The sequence below is a fragment of the Leopardus geoffroyi genome, chromosome D2 (assembly GCF_018350155.1).
Source record: "Leopardus geoffroyi isolate Oge1 chromosome D2, O.geoffroyi_Oge1_pat1.0, whole genome shotgun sequence".
Taxonomy (NCBI): domain Eukaryota; kingdom Metazoa; phylum Chordata; class Mammalia; order Carnivora; family Felidae; genus Leopardus; species Leopardus geoffroyi.
Genome location: NC_059334.1, coordinates 79,376,077 through 79,396,408, shown reverse-complemented (window position 1 = coordinate 79,396,408; position 20,332 = coordinate 79,376,077). Strand labels below are relative to the sequence as shown.

At 42.8% G+C, this 20,332-nt stretch overlaps 1 protein-coding gene across 3 annotated transcripts in view; it reads right to left on the bottom strand.

Moving 5' to 3' along the window:
- Positions 1–507: 507 nt before the first annotated feature.
- ACADSB (acyl-CoA dehydrogenase short/branched chain) overlaps positions 508–20,332 on the bottom strand; it is a 36,680-nt gene continuing 16,855 nt past the window's right edge. For all 3 annotated transcript variants that reach the window (XM_045439766.1, XM_045439767.1, XM_045439769.1), the window contains exons 2-11: positions 18,520–18,679; positions 18,210–18,310; positions 15,032–15,238; positions 14,088–14,258; positions 12,972–13,097; positions 11,245–11,337; positions 7,540–7,629; positions 3,515–3,652; positions 1,401–1,500; positions 508–670 (exon numbers count right to left, since the gene is read on the bottom strand). In XM_045439766.1, coding sequence (XP_045295722.1) covers positions 600–670; positions 1,401–1,500; positions 3,515–3,652; positions 7,540–7,629; positions 11,245–11,337; positions 12,972–13,097; positions 14,088–14,258; positions 15,032–15,238; positions 18,210–18,310; positions 18,520–18,679 — 1,257 coding nt within the window. In that variant the 3' untranslated portion in view covers positions 508–599. The remainder of the gene's footprint in view (positions 671–1,400; positions 1,501–3,514; positions 3,653–7,539; positions 7,630–11,244; positions 11,338–12,971; positions 13,098–14,087; positions 14,259–15,031; positions 15,239–18,209; positions 18,311–18,519; positions 18,680–20,332) is intronic.

Below are 20,332 nucleotides of genomic sequence, written 5' to 3'. Positions count from 1 at the left end.
GGCTCTGTGCTGACAGTGAGAAGCCAGCTTGGGATTCTCTCTCTCCCTCTCTCTGCCCCTCCCCTGCCCCCCCCCTCTCTCTCTCTCTCTTTTTCCTTCAAAATATACATTTTTTTAAAACTTTTTTTTTTTAGATTTTTCTAAATACATTTTCAGTTCCTACCTAGGCTAGTAACTTAGAATTGAATCGATCAATAGAATTGCCAACTATAACAAATGTTTCTCTGATCCAAAAAATAAAGATTTAACAGGAATATAAAGCAGTCATGTCTGTACGTAATACTTCACATGCATTTCTCCAAATGCTGACAGAGTGAAACGTCTGTCTGCCCTGAAGCTGAAGTGATTTACACGTGTACAACTTTAACGACAGTTTTGGAGAAAACACAGATGCCCTTCTTCCCAAATTTGAAAAATGATTTCCTGGTGCCTAATTTATGCAGACTGGAAAGATAAAACACAAAAGATCAATCCCAAGAATCATGACTAAGGCCTTGAACAGAATACTTCAATGCCATGGAGGTTTACTTCCACAAAAAGGCACGATAGTTTAGACTTTTATACCAGCGACAAGGGGGAGAGGCCCGTCCCTGTGGACGTCAGTATTCTGTGTCAATGCACTTTGCGATGGTGTTGAGCTGGATATTTGAAGCTCCTTCGTATATTGTGCCTTAAATAAAAAGGGAGAAAAAAAAAAATTAGGAATGCACCCATAACTACGTGTCTACATTAAGACATAGCTTCTACACATTACCTCTGTATATTTGCTATAAAACTGTCACTAGTGATATCATTCAATATCCCCTGAATATGGTACTATATGACAAAGTCATTTTGCCTAAGAGATGAAAATATTCCATTTGGAAATTGGATTCTGATTCCAGAATCAGTAGTAAACGGTTGAAGTCCATTGTTCCTAATTTATCAGCGTATGAGCCTGGATTGTCACTCTGAAACAGGCAGCTTTCAAAGCTCCTTGTTTTGCTCTTCCCGCCTGGTAGTGGGGCGTCAGACGGCTCAGGCTTGATGGGGCGCTAGGCTTCTGAAATCAGAACTTAGCTTCAAAGAACGGCATTAAACGAATCAAACGTAGTAACATTTTTGGTAAGAGAAAAATGACAAGTCAGTTTGGTTGCAGTTTTGCGAAAAGGCTCTGTTGAGGCGTTTATAAAGGCAACTTGATGTCTTAAAAAATATAAATCCATGCTTCCTCTTGAAGGAAGAGGTGGGGGAGAAAAGCCCAGCCCCAGAAAAGAAGAGAGCCAATAAACACAACAGTGAAGAGATTACAATTGCCTTTGCCTAAGTACGGTAATATAAAACCAAGCATATACAGCAGGCCACACAGCTACAGAGGCAAATAAAAGAAAACAAAATAAAACGTAAAAAAATCTACCTACCAACTTTTGCATCTCGGAAGTATTTTTCCACAGGGAAATCTTTGGTGTAGCCGACTCCTCCCATCCACTCGATACACTTACTGGTTGTGAGGCCTGCAATCTGCCAAAACCAAGCAGCAAATAATATGCTGAAACCGCATAACTCATGCACCATAAACACTCCTGCGGAATATTTTAGTAACGTGGAGCCACTGCTGTCCGCCGATCGGAGTTACTTTGTAAGATCGCATTGTCTCTTCAGCCCCATTCTCTACGCCATTTTTGGCAACTCGTATTTATTCACAAAATTCCTATTTTCTTAAGAACATTAGGGTATTGTTCAGACACCTATGCACACCGACAGGTATCGTTACTCAGCAAATATATACACAAAGGGCCTTCTTTACATCACGCACTCCGCCAGCCACTGGGTAAACGATGGTTGGGGGCGGTATACAACTGCTCTTTTGGTTCCCACATCAAACCAACAATTACAGAAAGTGATCAACTCTACGAGGCAAGGAGAACTGGCTAGGGAAGCTGATGTGATGTAGAAGGAGAACAGTGTGAAGAAATTACAGCTTCGCTGAGGCCCAAAGGACGAATGAGGGGACATGTCAAGTTGAGGAACGTGTGGGAGGGTTTCAAGGGGCAAACGGGTTTATCGACCTCAAGGACCTGAGGGGAAGTGGGCTGGGGTCAGGGCAAGCTGCGAAGAGAATGGAGAGGCAGGCGGGCCTCCTGAAGGCAAGCATGTTTAATACTGTAATGGCCCCCCAATCTGTCTGCATGCTAATCCCCACAAACTAATGTTTGTTACCTTACATGACCACTGGGACCCACAGATGTGGTTAAGTTAAGGGCTTTGAGAGGGAGATGGTTCCAGACTGCCTGGGTGGGCCCAATGGCATCACAAGGGTCCTCATAAGGGAAAGACAGAGGCAGGACGGCTTGAGCCAGATTTGAACACGCTACCACTGGCTTTGAAGACAGAGGATGGGGCCACAGGTCACGGAATGTGAGCAGCCTCTAGAAGCGGGAAGAGTGAGGAAATGGATTCTCCCAGAGCTTCCGAAAGGCAGTTTTGCTGACACTTTGATTTTATCCCAGTGATACTCACTTTAGACTTGTGACCTCCAAAGCCATGACATAATAAAACTGCAGTGTTTTAGGCCACTACATTTTTGGTCATTTGTTAAAAGCGGCAATAGGAAATGAATACAAGCACTGTTCCATTTGCCGTGAGAAGCCACGAAGGTTAAGCTGGAATGGCATGGCCTCGTGAACACTAAGAAAAGGGAAGAGGGGACTGGAGGAAGCGACAAGGACCAATGGAGCAGTCGGAAGATGAGTGGAGGCATCTGGTGAAGAAATCACCCGGCTTGTTCAATAGGGAGCAGCAGAAAGGGAGGGAAATACACAAATGCAAGAAATACTCGGGGCAGAATCCTCAGCACCTGGATGATGGGCTCAAGGTGGAGACGACGGGGAAGGGGGTGGTGAGATGACGCTCAGGCATCTGACTGGTGCGATGGGTTGGGCAGGTGAAGTGGAAATTGGATCTATTAGTCTGGAACCCAGAAGGGAGGTTGAGGCAGGAGATTAAATTTGGGGGCTGAGACGTTAAGTGGCTACCGGAAGCTATGGAATGAATAAGGCATGCTGCTGAGGATGGGCCGTAGCAGCCAGTGACCGGGCAAAGTTCTCCAGCCAGTGTCCAATGGGTTAAACAGAGAAGGCAGAAGTATCAACAGAAAGCATTAAATTAAAGCAGAAACAATCTCTTCTTGTGTTTTTATTTCACATGAGCTCCCATGGCATTCACCTGGTCCCAACTGGAAGCCACGGGTGTGATGCCATCGTTCAGACTGAGGCTCACCCAGGGATTTATGGTGGGTGTTCTACCTGAACTGGGCCACTTGGTTTCCACAGAAGAGCCTGTAAAGACATCAAGACCTCGTAGAATTGAGCACTTTCCTACGCAAGGTTTGCAAGTGTGCTTTTCTGTTGCAGGAACTGGAAAGTCTACGTTATTTTACTTGAAAAACAAACCAATTATCAACACTCCTAAGTGGAAAGGTTAATACTTTTAAGTAACGGGGAGGGGAAGGTGAATTAAGTTTTGTTTGTCTTACCTCTGATGCATAGTATTTGGCCATGGACGCTTCTTTTATGAATGACTTTCCACTTTCTAAAAGCCTAGCAGTGTTGTATATTAGCAATCTCGCAGCCTCCAGCTGGGTGGCCACCTGAGCCACTTGGTGTTGGAGCCCCTGCAATATTTAGGCCCAAGTTAGAGAATTAGGACTCACAAAAACACCGCTTATCCTCAAAGTCTTGCCTGGACATGGAGTGCTGACACACTGAAAATATGCACCCCCCGCAAAGGAATTTACATTCATTTTGTAGAAATACTTTAAAATCTCCAATCTAAAAAATAATAATTAAAATATGCAATCTAAAATGAAATACATTCTTTCTCAGACAACTTTCAAAATTCATGTAATTATAAATGTCAAGACTTAAGAAATCATCACAAAATGAGGCTTAAAAATTTGACTGTTAGGGTGCCTGGGTGGCTCAGTCGGTTGAGCGTCCGACGTCATGATCTCGCTCAGGTCATGATCTCGCAGTTCGTGGGTTCGAGCTCCGCATCAGGTTCTGTGCTGACAGCTCACAGCCTGGAGCCTGCTCCAGATTCTGTGTCTCCCTCCCTCTCTGCCTCTCCCCCACTCATGCTCTGTCTCGTTCTCTCAAAAATAAATCAGTGTTAAAAAAAAATTAAAAACAAAACAAAATCTGACTGTTACATTTATTTAATAATTTAAGCCCATTGCATGATCAAAATTAAGCTTAAACTAAATCCCAGCAAAGCAAAAGCGTGAACGTATTTTTCATCTGCTTGAATTCATAAAATTTTGATTCTGCATATAGCCTCGGTGCATTAAAAAGATGCTGTTAGGGGGAACCTGGGTGGCTCAGTGGGTTGAGCATCCTACTTCGGCTCAGGTCACGATCTTGTGGTTTGTGAGTTTGAGCCCCGACTGGGGCTCGCTGCTGTTAGCCTGTCAGTGCAGATCCCGCTTCAGATCCTCTGTCGCCCTCTCTCTGCCCTCTCCTGCTTGCGCTCTCCCAACAATAAATACTTAAAATTTTTTTAAATAAATCAGTAAATCAGTAAATAAATACATAAATAAATAGATGCTGTTAGTTGCAAAGCAGTGAAAGAACAGTTGAAGCTCCCATTTTCTCTAAGTATCTTTATTAAAGTACCTCTACGGCAATATTCATGAGCAGGTACCAGTTTCTTTAGGGTTATAGACAACAGAAGACTAATTAAAAAAACAAAACAAAATAAAACACCCTGAAGAAATCACTACCACTTCAAATTTTAGAGGATGGAGGGGCACACACTCAATGTTAGTCAAGAAAAGGAGTGAGTCAGTGAGTGAGAATATGAGTATCAGCAGTTTATAGTTATAAACTATATCCTGGAAATATGGACATGGGTATGTCTATCACGAACAGAAATTTCTCATGCCCAATATCTCTGTCTGCCCAGATATGCACTAAGCACCTACTATATGCCAGGCACTGTGCTGAGCACTAAAGATGTTGCACTGAACATGGCAGTCAGAGTTCCTTGTGCTTATGACTTATATAGCCCAGCAAGGAGAACAGTTAAAAACAGTTCGAAAATACCCGATAGATTCTCCTTCTCTTTCTGTAATATTTGGTATGCACAAAAAAAATCCATTACATGTGTGTAGCTTATAAAGCATCATAATAAATTGAACACTCACTAACCTATGTGTACAGCAATTATCATTCTCCTTCTAATTTATCTTTTTACTTTATGGTGTCTTTTGAGGAAAAGAAATTTGGTAGCCAAATTCACCATTATTATTATCTTTTACAATTGGTCTTTTGGGGCCTTGTTTACAAAATAATTTCCCTACCATGAGATCATAAAGATATTCTCTATTTTCTCCTAAAACTTAAAAAAAAATTTTTTTTAACGTTTATTTATTTTTAAGAGAAAGAGAGTGCAAGCAGGGGAGGAGCAGAGAGAGAGGGAGATACAGATTCCGAAGCAGGCTCCAAGCTCTGAGCTGTCAGCACAGAGTCTGACGTGGGGCTTGAACCCACGAACTGTGAGATCACGACCTGAGCCAAAGTCAGAAACTTAACCGACTGAGCTACCCAGGCGCCCCTAAAATTTTATTTTTTATGTTACATCTTTAGTATATCAGAAATCTATTTTCCATGTATGGTGTGAGGTAGGGATCCAGTCTCATTTTTTTCCCACAAGGAAAGAATAGCCCCACTCCGTGATCTGCAATACCACTACTATCCTACATTAGGTTTCCATACGTGCCTAAGTCTATTTCTGGCCTTTCTTTTTGTTCCATCAGCCAATTTGTCTATTTCTATGCCAATATCACTATTCTAGAAATAGTTTATGGCTTGTTATGTGGACTGCAGATTCTAATTATTTTTGAAAAGCACATTCGGTTCAATTAAACCAACAGTTGCCATCTAGGTTGTCCACTCCAATGACCACATCAGGCGCCAGGAGAGGCATAAAGCTGATGCCGGCAATGTCTCTTGCCCTACAAGAACTAACGATTGCTGAATACCGGTTCCCTGACTACACTGTGAACACAGGGCCTGACATGGAGAACATATTCAATGAATCTATCCTGAACACACAACTGAGAGAAGTGAGGATGAAGAGGCCTCATCTTTACCCAAGGAGCTTGTAGTCTGGACAAGACAAAGATGTGAATGATCACATGCAAAGCAACACACAAACCATTCTAATGAGATTAAAGCAGTTAGAGAAAACTCTACCTTTAACCAAAGCATCAGATATACGTGGATAGATGTATAAAAATATATTATAAAATAATTATATATAATAAATAATGTTTTTCAAGATCAAATTTCCAAAAGTGTTTTCCAAAAGTGTTTCTAAGTGTTTTCTAATGCCACAAGAGGCATCTCTGGAAGTGCCACGATTATACCAATTAGTACACCTGACCCCGTATCCCTCCCTTACCAACTCCACAGACACAAAAATAGTTTCTGGCGTACCGAGATCTCCCTCAAATTGTCTCGTATTCTGTCCCTTTCCTTGCCATCTGTGTGGTAGCTGGTCCGAGAGAGTTCGCTAGTATAATAACATGCGAGTCAGACCAGAAGCCAAGACAGAATCTGACACATTACTAGCTGTATGTCCTTGGGAACTCAATCTCCAGATGCTTCAGCTTCCCACGTGTAAGACGCCACGACAGCACAGGCTATGGGGGGCCCTGGCCAGGACTGACATGCTCACTCAGACTTTCCAGGCCAGAACTGACTGTGCCTCGCATTTCCATGCACGTGCAATCTGTGTGTGCCCACGTAATGACAAATAATTACTACAGCACCTGAAGACAACACATCACAACAGAACTGGTAATGGAATAAGAAATTGTCCTTGGGGCTTGCTTACAAGAAGGTTTTGTGAACATGTAAAGCAATTTTTTGGGATTTTTTAGGTCAAGTGCTTAAGCGAGCTTGGTAAAGCTGTCACTCCAGGCTTTCCCGAACCCGGCAAGGCCTCAACATGGACCAGAAGATGCCACCGTCACCAACGGTCCCCTTAGCTGGGGAGCTCTGAGAAGCTACATCATTAGACCATGCCCCTATTTCCCAATACGCTTGGCTGAGAGCATCTCGTTTGTACCCACTGCAGCACGCTGTACCTTCTACAAGAAAGAAGGGTCAAAGTGTCGTGTTTTGAGGATTACCGCATGGCTCTGACCTGCGCAGGGGATTCCTAACAAGTGTTACCATTTACTGAGCGCTCGTTAGACTCAGGCAATGTGCTGAATACTCTACACATCTAGCGGATGCGAAGTCACCCTGAAGTCACCCTAGTATCATCTTTAGAGAGGAGTCATGCGACAGGCAGGCCTCAAGGACTGTTGTTCTGCCCTTGGAGAAGGTCAAGGCATTCACAGGTGTGCTCCCTGAGACCTATTCCTTCCTCCTCTCTACCTCTCCCATTAAAATCCCCCCGAGGGGACGCCCTCCACAGCTTTATGACACAGCTCTTCATTAATAGGAAGCCACGACAGTATAGCTGGCTAGAAAGAGGCTGAGAATTATGTACCTGAAAATCGAATATCCTTTTGCCAAATTGTATCCTTTCCTTTATATATGGGATAGTGTGGTCAAAGCAGCCTTGAGCCAATCCCAGCATCTGTTTAAAAAAAAAAAAAAAAAAAAAAAAGAGCAGAATTTCTTATTTTGTTGTAAGTTTAACACTTTTAATTATTTAGGGTATAAATCCCTTTTACAGGCAAATTGAATAGCTGGGGTAGGGGAAGGACTGGCGAGGTGTGTGTTAATACCTTCACCCACTGCATTTGTGGAAGTTAATTTCCAGTAACTGGGAGAAGATTCGAGAGATTTCACATACATATGAGTCTACTGAATTCTTGCAGGGTAAATCCTACGGCTTGGCTGTGCTTGTACAACCAGGTTACTTCTAAGGAAGCTTCTCCTCTAAGCTCTGATTCTCCAGGCATAAAGCAAGCCACAGAAATTTTGCTCGGAACTGGCCTCAAAGACTAGAGCAGCTCCCTCTGGTCCTTCTAGAAGGCAAGCATGGAAGGTCACTTCCTAACCTTCTATCTTCCTGTCCGTTCTGCATACGATCAGGATTAATAAGGGCTTCAGGGGAAAGGGCACTAGAACATAAAAGAGCAGTGTTTTCCAACCCTGGAGGCATATCAAGATCATTTGTGGGGCCTTGATTAAAAAAAAAAAAAAAAAGCGACATGAGGGTCTAACAACTGAATCTAAATCTTGAGAATGGAGGGGGTGAGTGGCCTAGGCATCAGCGTTTAAAAAAATTTTTTTTAATGTTTATTTATTTTTGAGAGAGACAGAGCACGAGTGGGGGAAGGGCAGAGAGAGAGACACCCACAGAATCCGAAGCAGGCTCCAGGCTGTCAGCACAGAGCCCGATGCGGGGCTTGAACTCACGAACTGGGAGATCGTGAACTGAGCCGAAATCGGCCGTTTAACCGACTGAGCCACCCAGGTGCCCCGGCATCTGCGTTTTAAAACCTTAATGGTTCACTGCAGGGCTAGAGCGAGAGCACCTGGTGAAAACACGGATTTAGGCACTTGAACAAATCAGGACGTGGTGACAATCTTAGCTGAACTGTCCCATTGCTAACTAAGCTCTGTATCAAACTATTCAAGCTTAGAAGTGGTTTCCAAATTTCAACATCAGGCAGCCACTTAAGCCACCATCTACTTATGCCAAACTATGTGGGTTTTAGAAAAAGGAAACAGGGGTGCCTGGGTGGCTCAGTTGGTCTAAGTGTCCGACTTCAGCTTTAAGTCATGATCTCACGGTTCATGGGTTCAAGCCCCATGTCAGGTTCTGTGCCGACAGCTCAGAGCCGGAGCTTCCTTTGGATTCTGTGTCTCTCCTCTCTCTGCCCCTCCCTGCTCGCACTCTGTCTCTCTCTCTCAAAAATAAACATTAAAAAAAAAAAAAAATAGAAAAAGGAAACAAATATCAATAGCAAAAGCTTTGTGGGAAATGCCCATAGACTTATTAATATTTCATTAGTGTTCACATTTTCCTTTAGCCTTTTATTTTGAATTTTCTGGTATTGTGCTAAAAATTAAAGGATCTCCCCCCCACACCAAAAAAAACACCCCCAAATTTTAGAGAGGCAGCGACCCAATGCATTTTTGGCTGAGTCAAGATGATGTCATCAAACGTTTTTTTTTTTTTTTTTTTTTAACCTAAATTTGATTTAGCCAACTGTCACCAAACTCTTAGGACTAAAATTCACAGCATGTTAATAATATCCTACACTGGGGGGTGGGAGGGAGGGGAGGGTGGGTGATGGGCATTGAGGAGGGCACCTTTTGGGATGAGCACTGGGTGTTGTATGGAAACCTATTTGACAATAAATTTCATATACTGAAAAAAAAAATAATATCCTACATTGACATGAAAATTAAAATCACCGGCTGTCAATCACAATAGGCTTTTCACCTCTGTACAGTGTTTTCACTATCATTACGGAAAAACTAAATAGTCCTCGGCTGCAGTTTTGAGGACTGATGCCTTCAGGTCTCTGTCAGATGTGACTCTTGCTCTAAAAGGCATTCACAATGCTAACCAAGAAATAATAACTACCTGACCTTAACTTTTAATTAGGTTATAAGATAACTCAGAGTAATTAGACTACAGCCCAGGCTGTGTATTTTAATGCCAGAACATCTATATTATTTATATGTCTGAGAACAAGGAGATTCAGACTATGGTTTTAACACCATATCTGACGAAGCTGAATCACAGAAAAACATTAAGAAAAACAGATATGCCAATTCTCTCATTATCTAGCTTTGTGGGAAACACGGGTTAAGTTTTGATCTAAGAATATTTTGTCAGCAAATTAACAGCAACACAAAAACCCCTAGGGTAATAGCATGACATTTACTATTCCAATAGCTAATACATGTAACATCTTCAAAACCTAAAAGCTGTCAGTTTGTAAATTTTGGATATTCACTGACTAAATGAATTCTACAAATTCTGTAAATATATTCTACAAAATGATGTATTTTTAAAAAGGCTTTATTTTTAAGTAATTTCTACACCCAGCATGGGGCTCAAACTCACGACCCCGAGATCAAGAGTCACATGCTCTACCAACTGAGCCAGCCACGTGTCCCCCAAACGACATTTATAATAAAACCCAAGACTTTATTCATGTTGCTAATCAAGAAAATAACTGAGGGGTGCCTGGATGGCTCAGTCGGTTAAGCGTCCGACTTCAGCTCAGGTCGTGATCTTGCGGTCCGTGAGTTCGGGTCCTGCGTCGGGCTCTGTGCTGACAGCTCAGAGCCTGGAGCCTGCTTCTGATTCTGTGTCTCCCCCTCTGTGACCCTCCCCCGTTCATGCTCTGTCTCTCTCTGTCTCAAAAATAAATAAAGGTTAAAAAAAATAATAAAAAGAAAATAAAAAAAAAAGAAAACTGGTATCACTTCACAGAAAAATGTAATATGTATTACAAAGGGCAAATTTGATAAAAAAAATGGAATAGTTCTCATCTTATATATCCTATTTTATTGTGGTTATTTTATTTCAAGCACTACACACAAAAAATTGCCAGATTTTCACATGCACAACACTAGGCAACATATTTTTCATTATTTATAGATTAGAGGGGCACCTGGGTGGCTTGGTTGGTTGAACGTCTGACTTTAGCTCAGGTCATGTCTCACGGTTTGAGGGTTCAAGCCCCACATCAGGCTCTGGGCTGACAGCTCAGAGCCTGGAGCCTGCTTCAGATTCTGTGTGTCCCTCTCTCTCTGCCCCTCTCCCACTCACACTCTGTCTACTTCTCTCAAAAATAAACATTAAAAAAAAGATACTATAGATTAGAGATGTTTACTACACAGACTGTTATGTATTCTTAATTTAGAAAATTTCTTCTAGCATGAACCTCAAAAATTGAAAAGATTTTTTAAAAAATGCACATTTAATTTACAATATATTTGAGAAGTGATTGATGCAGGTATCAGATAATACTTAACATTCTCAAAGCAGAAAAAGTGTCACCACTAAGCCATTGTTTGGCTCTCAGGGCGTTACGTAATTGACTAAAAGTGGGATTTTCAAGCTGGTGGTCAGACGCATTCTCCAACCTCACGGAAGGGAAGGGCGCCATCTTGTGTTCACACGCTTCCAAATATTCATCAGTTTTACTGCATTTTTTTCTTTCTACGTTTAATCAACCCACACTGTGCAAGAGTCCAACGAAATGGCCACAATGTGACTAACCTGTGCAGCAATTCCTATTCTGCCTTCATTAAGACTCCCTATGGCATACTTATAGCCATGTCCAATTTGTCCCAGGATGTTGGTTTCTGGAACCTGAAGGGAAAAATGTAGTTATTTCTCCATTTAATTTTACAGAGTTCATTTTGATTATATAGTTTTACATGCACAATACTCCCAATTCGCGTCACAGGACTCCAGCCCAGGACTTAGCAAATTCCAAGGAAACTGTCAGCTACACCCCTCTCTCCCTCTGCACCGCTTCCCACACACGGGCTCTGGGAGACACAGGACTCAAGTCTGTGCTGTTTGCTACTGCGTCCTCTAGCGTCTAGCCCAGGCGTGTGTGAAACAAATGAATGGGTCTAGAGAAAGGGTAATCTCATACAATTCCTCAATCCCAAGTGAGATTTGGGATTTTTATCTGTATGCTATAGGATGAGATACAACATTTTAGAGATCACAGAAAATAGGCAAGTGGTTTCCTAAATCAAGGGTTTCCTAAATCAAGGGTGTGAAACCTTTCTTCTGCCAAGACTATTATTCCCGTAAAAATCAACTGAGGTTGTGTGCACACAGATGCATGTGTATACCAGGGAGGGCAAAAAGGAGAGAAGAAATAAAGTGTTTATTCATCATTAAAAAAAAAAATCTAGACTAGGAACAATAAAACAAGACACTTAGCTTTATAACCCTGGGGGAGGAAGTGGGCAGAACAGGAAGAAAGGGCAAGCGGGAAAGAAGCCAGTCCGGGGGAATTAGTGAGGCTGAAACATCTATCTGTACAGTCACCCCGTGGGCACACACAACACATGGTCACTCGTGAACAGAAAAATCGAGTTGCAATAGGAGTGGTAAAAAACCCGTCACAACCTGTTCCACCTGAGTCAAGTTCTAACTAAGCATTCTGGCAATCTTCTCTTCCTCGGTTGGAACAGATTCCACTCAACGGTGGGGTGACGCCAGGTCGGTTCCCAGGCTCGCTGAGTAACATCCCCACCTTGTGGCCTTTAGTATATCCAACGCCACACACCTGTCTCGGAATGCAAGTTTATAAAGTATAAATGGCTCACAAGCATATAAATTAAAAAGTATAAACGGGTGGGGGGGGGACGCCTGGGTGGCTCAGGCGGTTAAGTATCCGACCTCAGCTCAGGTCATGATCTCACAGTTTGTGAGTATAAGCAGCGAGGAGCCTGCTTTGGATTCTCTCTCTCCCTCTCTGCCCCTCTTCTGTGTGCACGTGTGCTCTCTCTCTCAAAAAGAAGTAAACAACAACAACAAAAATTTAAGTATAAATGGGATTAATCTTCAGCATTGGCTCTGAGGCCAGCTGCTGGGGAGAAGCTTCCATCCTTTGCCTAAACTCTTGTGAAAAGTACATTTAGGGGGCGCCCCAGTGGCTCGGTTGGTTAAGCGTCCGACTCCTGTTTCGGCTCAGGTCATTATCTCATGGTTCACGGGTTCCAGCCCCACGTCAGGCTCTGCACTGCCAGTGTGGAGCCTGCTGGGGATTCTCTCTCTCCCTCTCTCTCTGCCCCTCCCCCACTCACTTGCATGCACACTCTCTCCCTCAAAATAAATAAATAAACTTAAAAAAAATGAAAATACTTTTTTACAAAATACTCTCCTATGCACACTCAACATTGTGACACTTTTCTTGCACGTCGATAATTCCGTGCACAGCTTATTTCACACCCGTCTTTCACTGGACATTCTAAGACACCCACCTTGACGTTTTCAAACGTTAATGGGCAGGTGGAAGAAGCTCTCAACCCCATTTTGTTTTCTGCTTTCCCTATGTGAAGGCCTTCAGTATCGCGATCCACTAAGAAGCAGGTAATTCCTTTATACCCCTAAAAAGATTTAAAATGCAAATAAAAAATGTTATTGCCACACTCGAACTGGGAAGATCCCTTGTTTCCAACAGTTGAAAGTTACCAGAAAATTAAAACTGAACTTTAGCATTAAATAGTAATGGGCTCAGGGGCAGCTGGGTGGCTCAGCTGGTTATGCATCTGACTCTTGGTTTTGGCTCAGGTCATGATCTCATGGTTCGTGGGATCGAGCCCTGCGTTGGCCTGACTGCACAGAGCCTGCTTGGGATTGTCTCTTTCCCTCTCTCTCTGCCCTTCCTCCACTTGTGTTCTCTCTCTCTCTCTCTTTCTGGCTCTCTCTCTCAAAATAAATTATCGTTAAAATTTTTTTTTTTTAAATATTAATGGACTCAGAATTACAACATGTGCATTAGGACACAAGAAGTTCTGGAAAGCACTAGATTCAGAGTTAAGAATGCTACAGGTTCTTTGACTTTTTCAAAAGCCATTATGGCTAGTAAAATTAAGATATGCTAAGGTATTGTATGATCACGAGAATTTCCATGTTTTAAATTTAATTTTATTAAATACTTTAAAGTTTCAAAATTTAATTCGATTAAGTGTTAGGTCAGAGAAAGAACAAAAGATAAAATGTATTGACTTTTTTGTCCTGTATCTATTTTCTAACTACACAAAATATTCTTAAAAACAAATGTACTAAGTCAGTACTTACATTCATCATTAAATAGAAACTCTGGAATCCTACAGAATGGAAGATTAGCTTCCTATATAACATACTAGGTGGCAATTAATAAATAGTCCTCCGTGTAAGTAATAATCACATCAGCCGTATTTATTCAGGAAGATCAGTAATTAAGAGGATGAAAAGAAATCAATTGTCCTAACATTTTAGTCCTGAGGAGAAGGAAGGATTTCAGACAAAGTTGTAAAAAGAAAATGCACGCAGGCAAGAGATAGAAAGAGAAAAGGTGGGGCGGGGGAGGGAAGCAATTTTGCTTCCAAACTTACAAGGTCAGAATTTATGTTTGCCATCACCAGGAAGAGCCCCGCATACTCAGCATTGGTGATCCACATCTTTGACCCATTGATGACATAATAATTTCCCTTTTTATCAGCTCTGGTCTTCAAAGCAAATGCATCGCTCCCTGCTCCAGCCTCTGAAAGGCAGAAACTTCCTATCTACATATGCAAGCAAAAAAAATTCCAAGTTAATAACTGTATATGTATTCAGTATAACAAATACTTACGGTAAAGTAAACATTTGTCAGTGAAAGCTTTAGCCACTTTTAAAAGCCTGTACTTATCAAAATAATAATGGTATCTTCACGTTACTATTTTCTAAAATACACCCTACTGGGGTGCCTAGGTGGCTCAGTCAGTTGAGCGTTGGGACTCCAGCTCAGGTCATGATCTCATGGCTCCGGGTTTGAGCCCTGTGTCGGGCTCTGTGCCGACAGCTCAGAGCCTGGAGCCTGCTTCCGATTCTGTGTCTCCCTCTCTCTGCCCCTCCCCCACTCATGCTCTGTCCCTCTCTCTCTCAGAAGTAAATGAACACTAAAAAAATTTTTTTTAAACATAAAATATACCCTACTATTTGTCGAAGACAGATTTAAAGACTTAAGCACGCATATTCAATGTTAAATTGAATGAAATTGGTTCTAATAACTGCAGTTTTCTAGACATCTCACCATAAATGAAACTACCAACAAAGGTATTACGAAAATATAATTGGGGCCAAAAAAAAAAAAAGATTTTTTTCTGTGATGATTATTCTCTGAATTGCTGAGCAGAAATGAGAGGTAGAATAGATTTTTCTAATAGCATTAATTTATGGAGCACTGCTTGACTGACGAACGGTGCCGCGCTGTGGTCTTGGATAGGAGTCAACATTGCAGCTGAAGATGTCCTAAGTTTGGAAGAGATCAGATTCATTTCAACAACTATCAACTCACTTTCTCTGTCGCAAGCTCGGTCAAATAGGTAGCCTTTTGTTCTTCTGTTCCATGTTTTCTAATCAGATTGTTAATGACAGTGTTCTGGAGGTCACACACCAAAGCCACAGATGCATCAACTTTGGCTAATTCCTCTATCGCTAGGATAGAGGAAAAAAAGGAAGCTCCTGTTCCTCCATATTTTGTTTCAATTTCAATACCCATCAACTAAAGGAAGAACAAAGAAACAGATTAAGAAAGTCAGTTTCTATATGGGAAAGTTTCTTGCAAGAACAAGTTCAAAACCAAAGTTTAACTATATAAGTTCCTAATTTTAAAATCGCATATTTCATTTTACTTTGGTATGGCTACTTCACTACGTTGTAAGTTACAAAAACTATAAAAGTATATGTAACTATATAAATTTGAAAAGGATGTAGTTATACACTAGAACTATCATTTGCTTCCTTATGGAATCTAAAACACAAAAATTGGTGAAATGTTCTGAAGGATAATGGAATGGAATAATGAGAAAGTCTCGCACACTAACGGAGGAAGGCAGTGGGTCACAATCTCTTCTGGTCAGCCGCCTCCACCTTGACTCATTCAGCCAAGATAATGACTGAATGACCATTCCTCCTGGGGGCACTGTGGCAAGTCCGGACGGTTAGTGGACATCTGGTGGTCTCTTCCTGAACCACAACAGACAAGGCAGAGGAGCCTGGTGAACATGACCAGATTCTGGCCAAGGCTTTCCAGTGACCATCTGACTGTTCAGCAGCTACTCCTAAGTCTGGAACATGAAATGTCCCCAGTCCCCTACTTCTAAGTATTCTCATTTCAGAAAGAGAATGTGTGTACGTGTAAATCAAGACCCAGAGCTATTCACAGGTAAAAGGATAATACTGCTCCTTTCCATTCTGCGCAGACACTTCTGGAATGCTGCAGCACGGTGCAGTCTGGGTTCCGGCTGCTGTGTTTAAGCTGATGGGAAGCTTAGCGGATGGGCAGGTAGAAGCACAAAGGGGGGAGACTGAGACGGTGAGAACTACAAATGATGTTCTACCAGGGAAAGCTGAAGGATTCGGGCGTGCCTGAAGTCTGAGGAGGGCGTGATAACTCATCCGATTGTAATACCTTAGAGCTGTCAGAGACGCTGCTTCTCCAAAAAAGGCACCGATTTTCCCTACTGTAAAGTATTTCCCTACAAGTACTGGAAATACCGTACTTGTCAGCTATTAACGGCAGGTGACCACAGCACGGGGACGAGAGGAGGCTGAGAACAGCCGGTGCAGGATGTGTGCAGCCAAGCAGAGCCTCCAGGTGGCTCTCCACCTATGGAAGAGCAGGCCGTGGGGCCGCAGCGAACCCAGCCAGTGAGAACTCTCTGGTGGGGAGAGTGGAGTCCAAACTGTGGAGCAAACACTAAGACTCCTCAGAGCAGCCTAGAGGTTCTGCAGACAGTGGAGACGAAGCCTGCCCAAAAAACTGGATTCACGGATGCGATCTGACCCACTGGGACTCCAGAGAAGATTCCATTTTCCCAGCCGTTTCACTGCTCTAAAGAAAGGTGGAAAAATCACTACTATGTATGGTATTAAAAAGCTGGTCTCTTTAAAACCGGGAAGAAGCCAAACTATTTAGGTTTGGCGAGAAAGGCTATTTTTCAAACAGGATCAACACACCAGATTTTAGCCAATGGCTCTGAATAGGAGCTACTAGTTCTGGGATATCCCTAGTATTCAAAATGAAAAATGAATTATTGCTTCACGCCTACGGAGAGGGAGAGATGACGAGTGAGTGCGGTGATTCTGAAAAGGTTCTCCTTGGAACCCCCATGCTGATAAACCCACAGCCTAAACAATTCTACCTTTTTTTTTTTTTCAAGTTTATTCTTTTTTTTTTAATTTTTTTTCAACGTTTATTTATTTTTGGGACAGAGAGAGACAGAGCATGAACGGGGGAGGGGCAGAGAGGGAGACACAGAATCAGAAACAGGCTCCAGGCTCCGAGCCATCAGCCCAGAGCCCGACGCGGGGCTCGAACTCACAGACCGCGAGATCGTGACCTGGCTGAAGTCGGACGCTTAACCGACTGCGCCACCCAGGCGCCCCATCAAGTTTATTCATTTTTGAGAGAGAGACAGAGATGGAGTGTGAGTGGGGGAGGGGCAGAGAGCGAGAGGGAGACAGAACCCGAAGCAGGCTCCAGGCTCCGAGCTGTCAGCACAGAGCCCGATGCAGGGCTTGAACTCACAAACTGCGAGATCATGACCTGAGCTGAAGTCGGAAGCTCAACTGACTGAGCCACCCAGGCGCCCCAAAACAATTCTACTTTTATCTGCTCTATATCCCGGGTTCCCATCAAAGGACTACGTGACTTGAAATCTGGAAATCGGTTTCCCTGGTTAATGTGGAATTCAGATGTCACCTGAACTTCTAAGTTTACCACGTACAGACAGAGGGACTCAGGTAGAATATACACTTGACTATGAAGTTTCACTAACTAAAGTTGGCTTCTTAATCTTGGGCATTACCGAGCTGGATGATTCTTTGTCACGCAGCTGTCCTGTACACAGTACGATGTTTAGCAGCATCCCTGGCCTCTATCCCACCAGCTGTCAGTGGCACCCCTAGCTGTGGCAACCAAAAACGTCTCCAGACACTGCCAAATATCTCTTGAGGGACAAAACGGCCTCTAGTTGAATACCACAGGTCCAAAGGATTCACTCTCACTTGCTTCTAAGCCCTTTACTTAAGAAGTACAGGATTTCCAATTTCAAATGTTAAATCAACCAAAAGAAAATCTTTAACTAGGACCTCAATCTAAAAGAGAACATACAGGGGCGCCTAGATGGCTCAGTCGGTTAAGCATCCGACTCTGGATTTCGGCTCAGGTCACGATTGTGTCACGGTCATGAGATCGGGCCCCGCGTCGGGCTCTCTGTGTGCTGACAGTGTGCGGCCTGCTTGGGATTCTCTCTCTTCCTCTCTCTCCTCTCCTTCTCCAATCATGCTAATAAATAAACATTTCAAAATAAATGGACGAATGAATGAGAACACAGACAATCCTGACTAGGAAATGAAGACTTCGTTATGCCATCATTAAAGTCCCTAAACTTAAAAGCATGCCTGCATTTGAATGCCGCAAAGTACAGTCTTTTTAAAGTTTGAAATGGGAAGAATTACAAAGTATGTACCCCTTGCTGAAATAATGCTTGTATTACTGATTCCTCCATTTTTGAATTTTCATCCATCGTTGAAACCAGAGGAGCAATCTGTTCCTGGGCAAATTTTTTAACTGTAGGGGAAAAAAAAACAATACTGATAACGTCTTTATTCTATTTAATAGGTTTTACTGTTTTCAAAAAAATGTTTTAAATTCATGGGAAAAAAATTGCATTCACAAACTGAGGTGCACACATCCCCCAGGCACATCACGGAATTTCACACCAGGGACCCAACTGGTGACCAGAGGGGTCCGGAGGTGAAAGTGAGCCGTCTACTCACCTGTGTTCTTAATCATCATCTCCTCCTCTGTAAACATCTGCAGAGGGGCGCAGGATGGCCCATGATCCGTTACACCGAGCAGAGCTGCTGATTGGGAAGATTTCAGGACACGGGGAGGAGTTTTCCAAGAAGACAGGCAAGTTGGGACATGTCTTCTTAGCTGTAGGAACGGTCCCCCCATGGAACAGGGAACACACACACACAAGGTAAAGAAAAGTATCTGAACATCAGTTTCTTCAGGAATGACTTTATAGCCCACTCTCCTCTCTTGCGTCACCAAAGAAGAGGAACGTGAGCTGGCGCATTTTAAAATTCACGGTCTTGGGACCCAAAACCCAAGTTGGTTTAACGTGTGTGTCCTTTGCCAGCGATGAGCTCTTCTAACTAAAGCAATTTCCCGGATGATTACCTTTTACCTTCAAGGAAACAGAACTTTCTAGGTGGAACTCATTCTTAAAATGTTGCATTCCACGGACTTCGTTAAAGGGGAAACCTGAAGACAAAAGCACTACTAGATGACCAGCGCAAAGAGCATTCTTGAGTGGGGTGGGTTGCACAGGGCAACTGAGCAGGGGTGGGGGAGGAGAGTCCCCCGCCCTGCTGGCTGCAGAAGCCAGCCTCTTGATTCCTGACGCTACTTTTGTTTTGTCAGCTTCTCATTAGTAAGAGACAATGTGGCATAAAGGTTAAGAAAATGGGCTCTATAGTCTGCAAGGACTGGACTAGTTTCAAACCTAGCATCTGGTATTTACCAGCTATGTGGTCTTGGGCAAGTGATTTCAGCCTCAGTTAAAACCTCTGAGGCTGTTTCCTTCCCGGCAAAATGTAGATAATAATCCCTTGAGTTTTGTGAGGATTCATGAGACAATCTGCATGAAGGGTTTAGCATAGCACCTGCCATATAGTAAGAGCTCAATAAACAGTGATGACTATTTCTACTCGGGCCCCTAAGAACACAGCAGTGGGGGTCCTACCAGAGGTAGTTGTGGCAGTAGTAACAGAGTTAACCCTCTGCTAAAAAAAGCAGGGCTGGCTTTTCTTGCCATTCGTGTATCTCCCTGCCGCAGTGGCCCAAATCCTTCAAACGTGCCAATTCTGCTTAAACAATGGATTTGCTCCAATTTTGTACGAAAAAGAAGTCGTCTAATTTTAAATACTTGCCACACCTTTCCAATTTTATTTTGTAGAATTCTATTGCAAGGGAAACAGATAAGGTATCAGTCTTTTCCTGAACGTAAAAACATGCTAAGTGAAAGAAGCCAGCCGCCAAAGATCACAGATTGTATGACTCTATCTACATGAAATTTCCAGAAAAGGCAAATCCACAGAGACAGAAAGGAGAGCAGTGGCTGCCTAGGGCTGGGGGGTGAGAAGGAGCAGTGGTTACAAAGGGCACGAGGACGGGCTCTTGGCTGGTTTACCTGGTAGAGCGCGTGACTCTTTATCTCAGGGTCTTGAGTTCAAGCCCCACACTGGGTGTAGAGCCTACTTAAAAAACAAAATAAGAAAGGGCACAATGATCTTTTGGCGGGTGATGGAAATGTTCTAAATTGGATTGTGGTGATGATTCTGTAACTGTAAATTTACTGATAATCATTGCGTTGTACACTTTATTTTTCCCATTTTTTTAAAGTTTGTTATTTTTCAGTAATCTCTATACCCAACGTGGGGTTCGAACCCATGACCTCGAGATCCAGCATCAGATGCTCTTCCAACTGCGCCAGCCAGGCACCCCGTTGCTCTACACACTTTCAAGGAGTGAATGTTATGGTATGTAAGTTATACTTCAATTAAGCTGCTTTAAAAAAAGAAT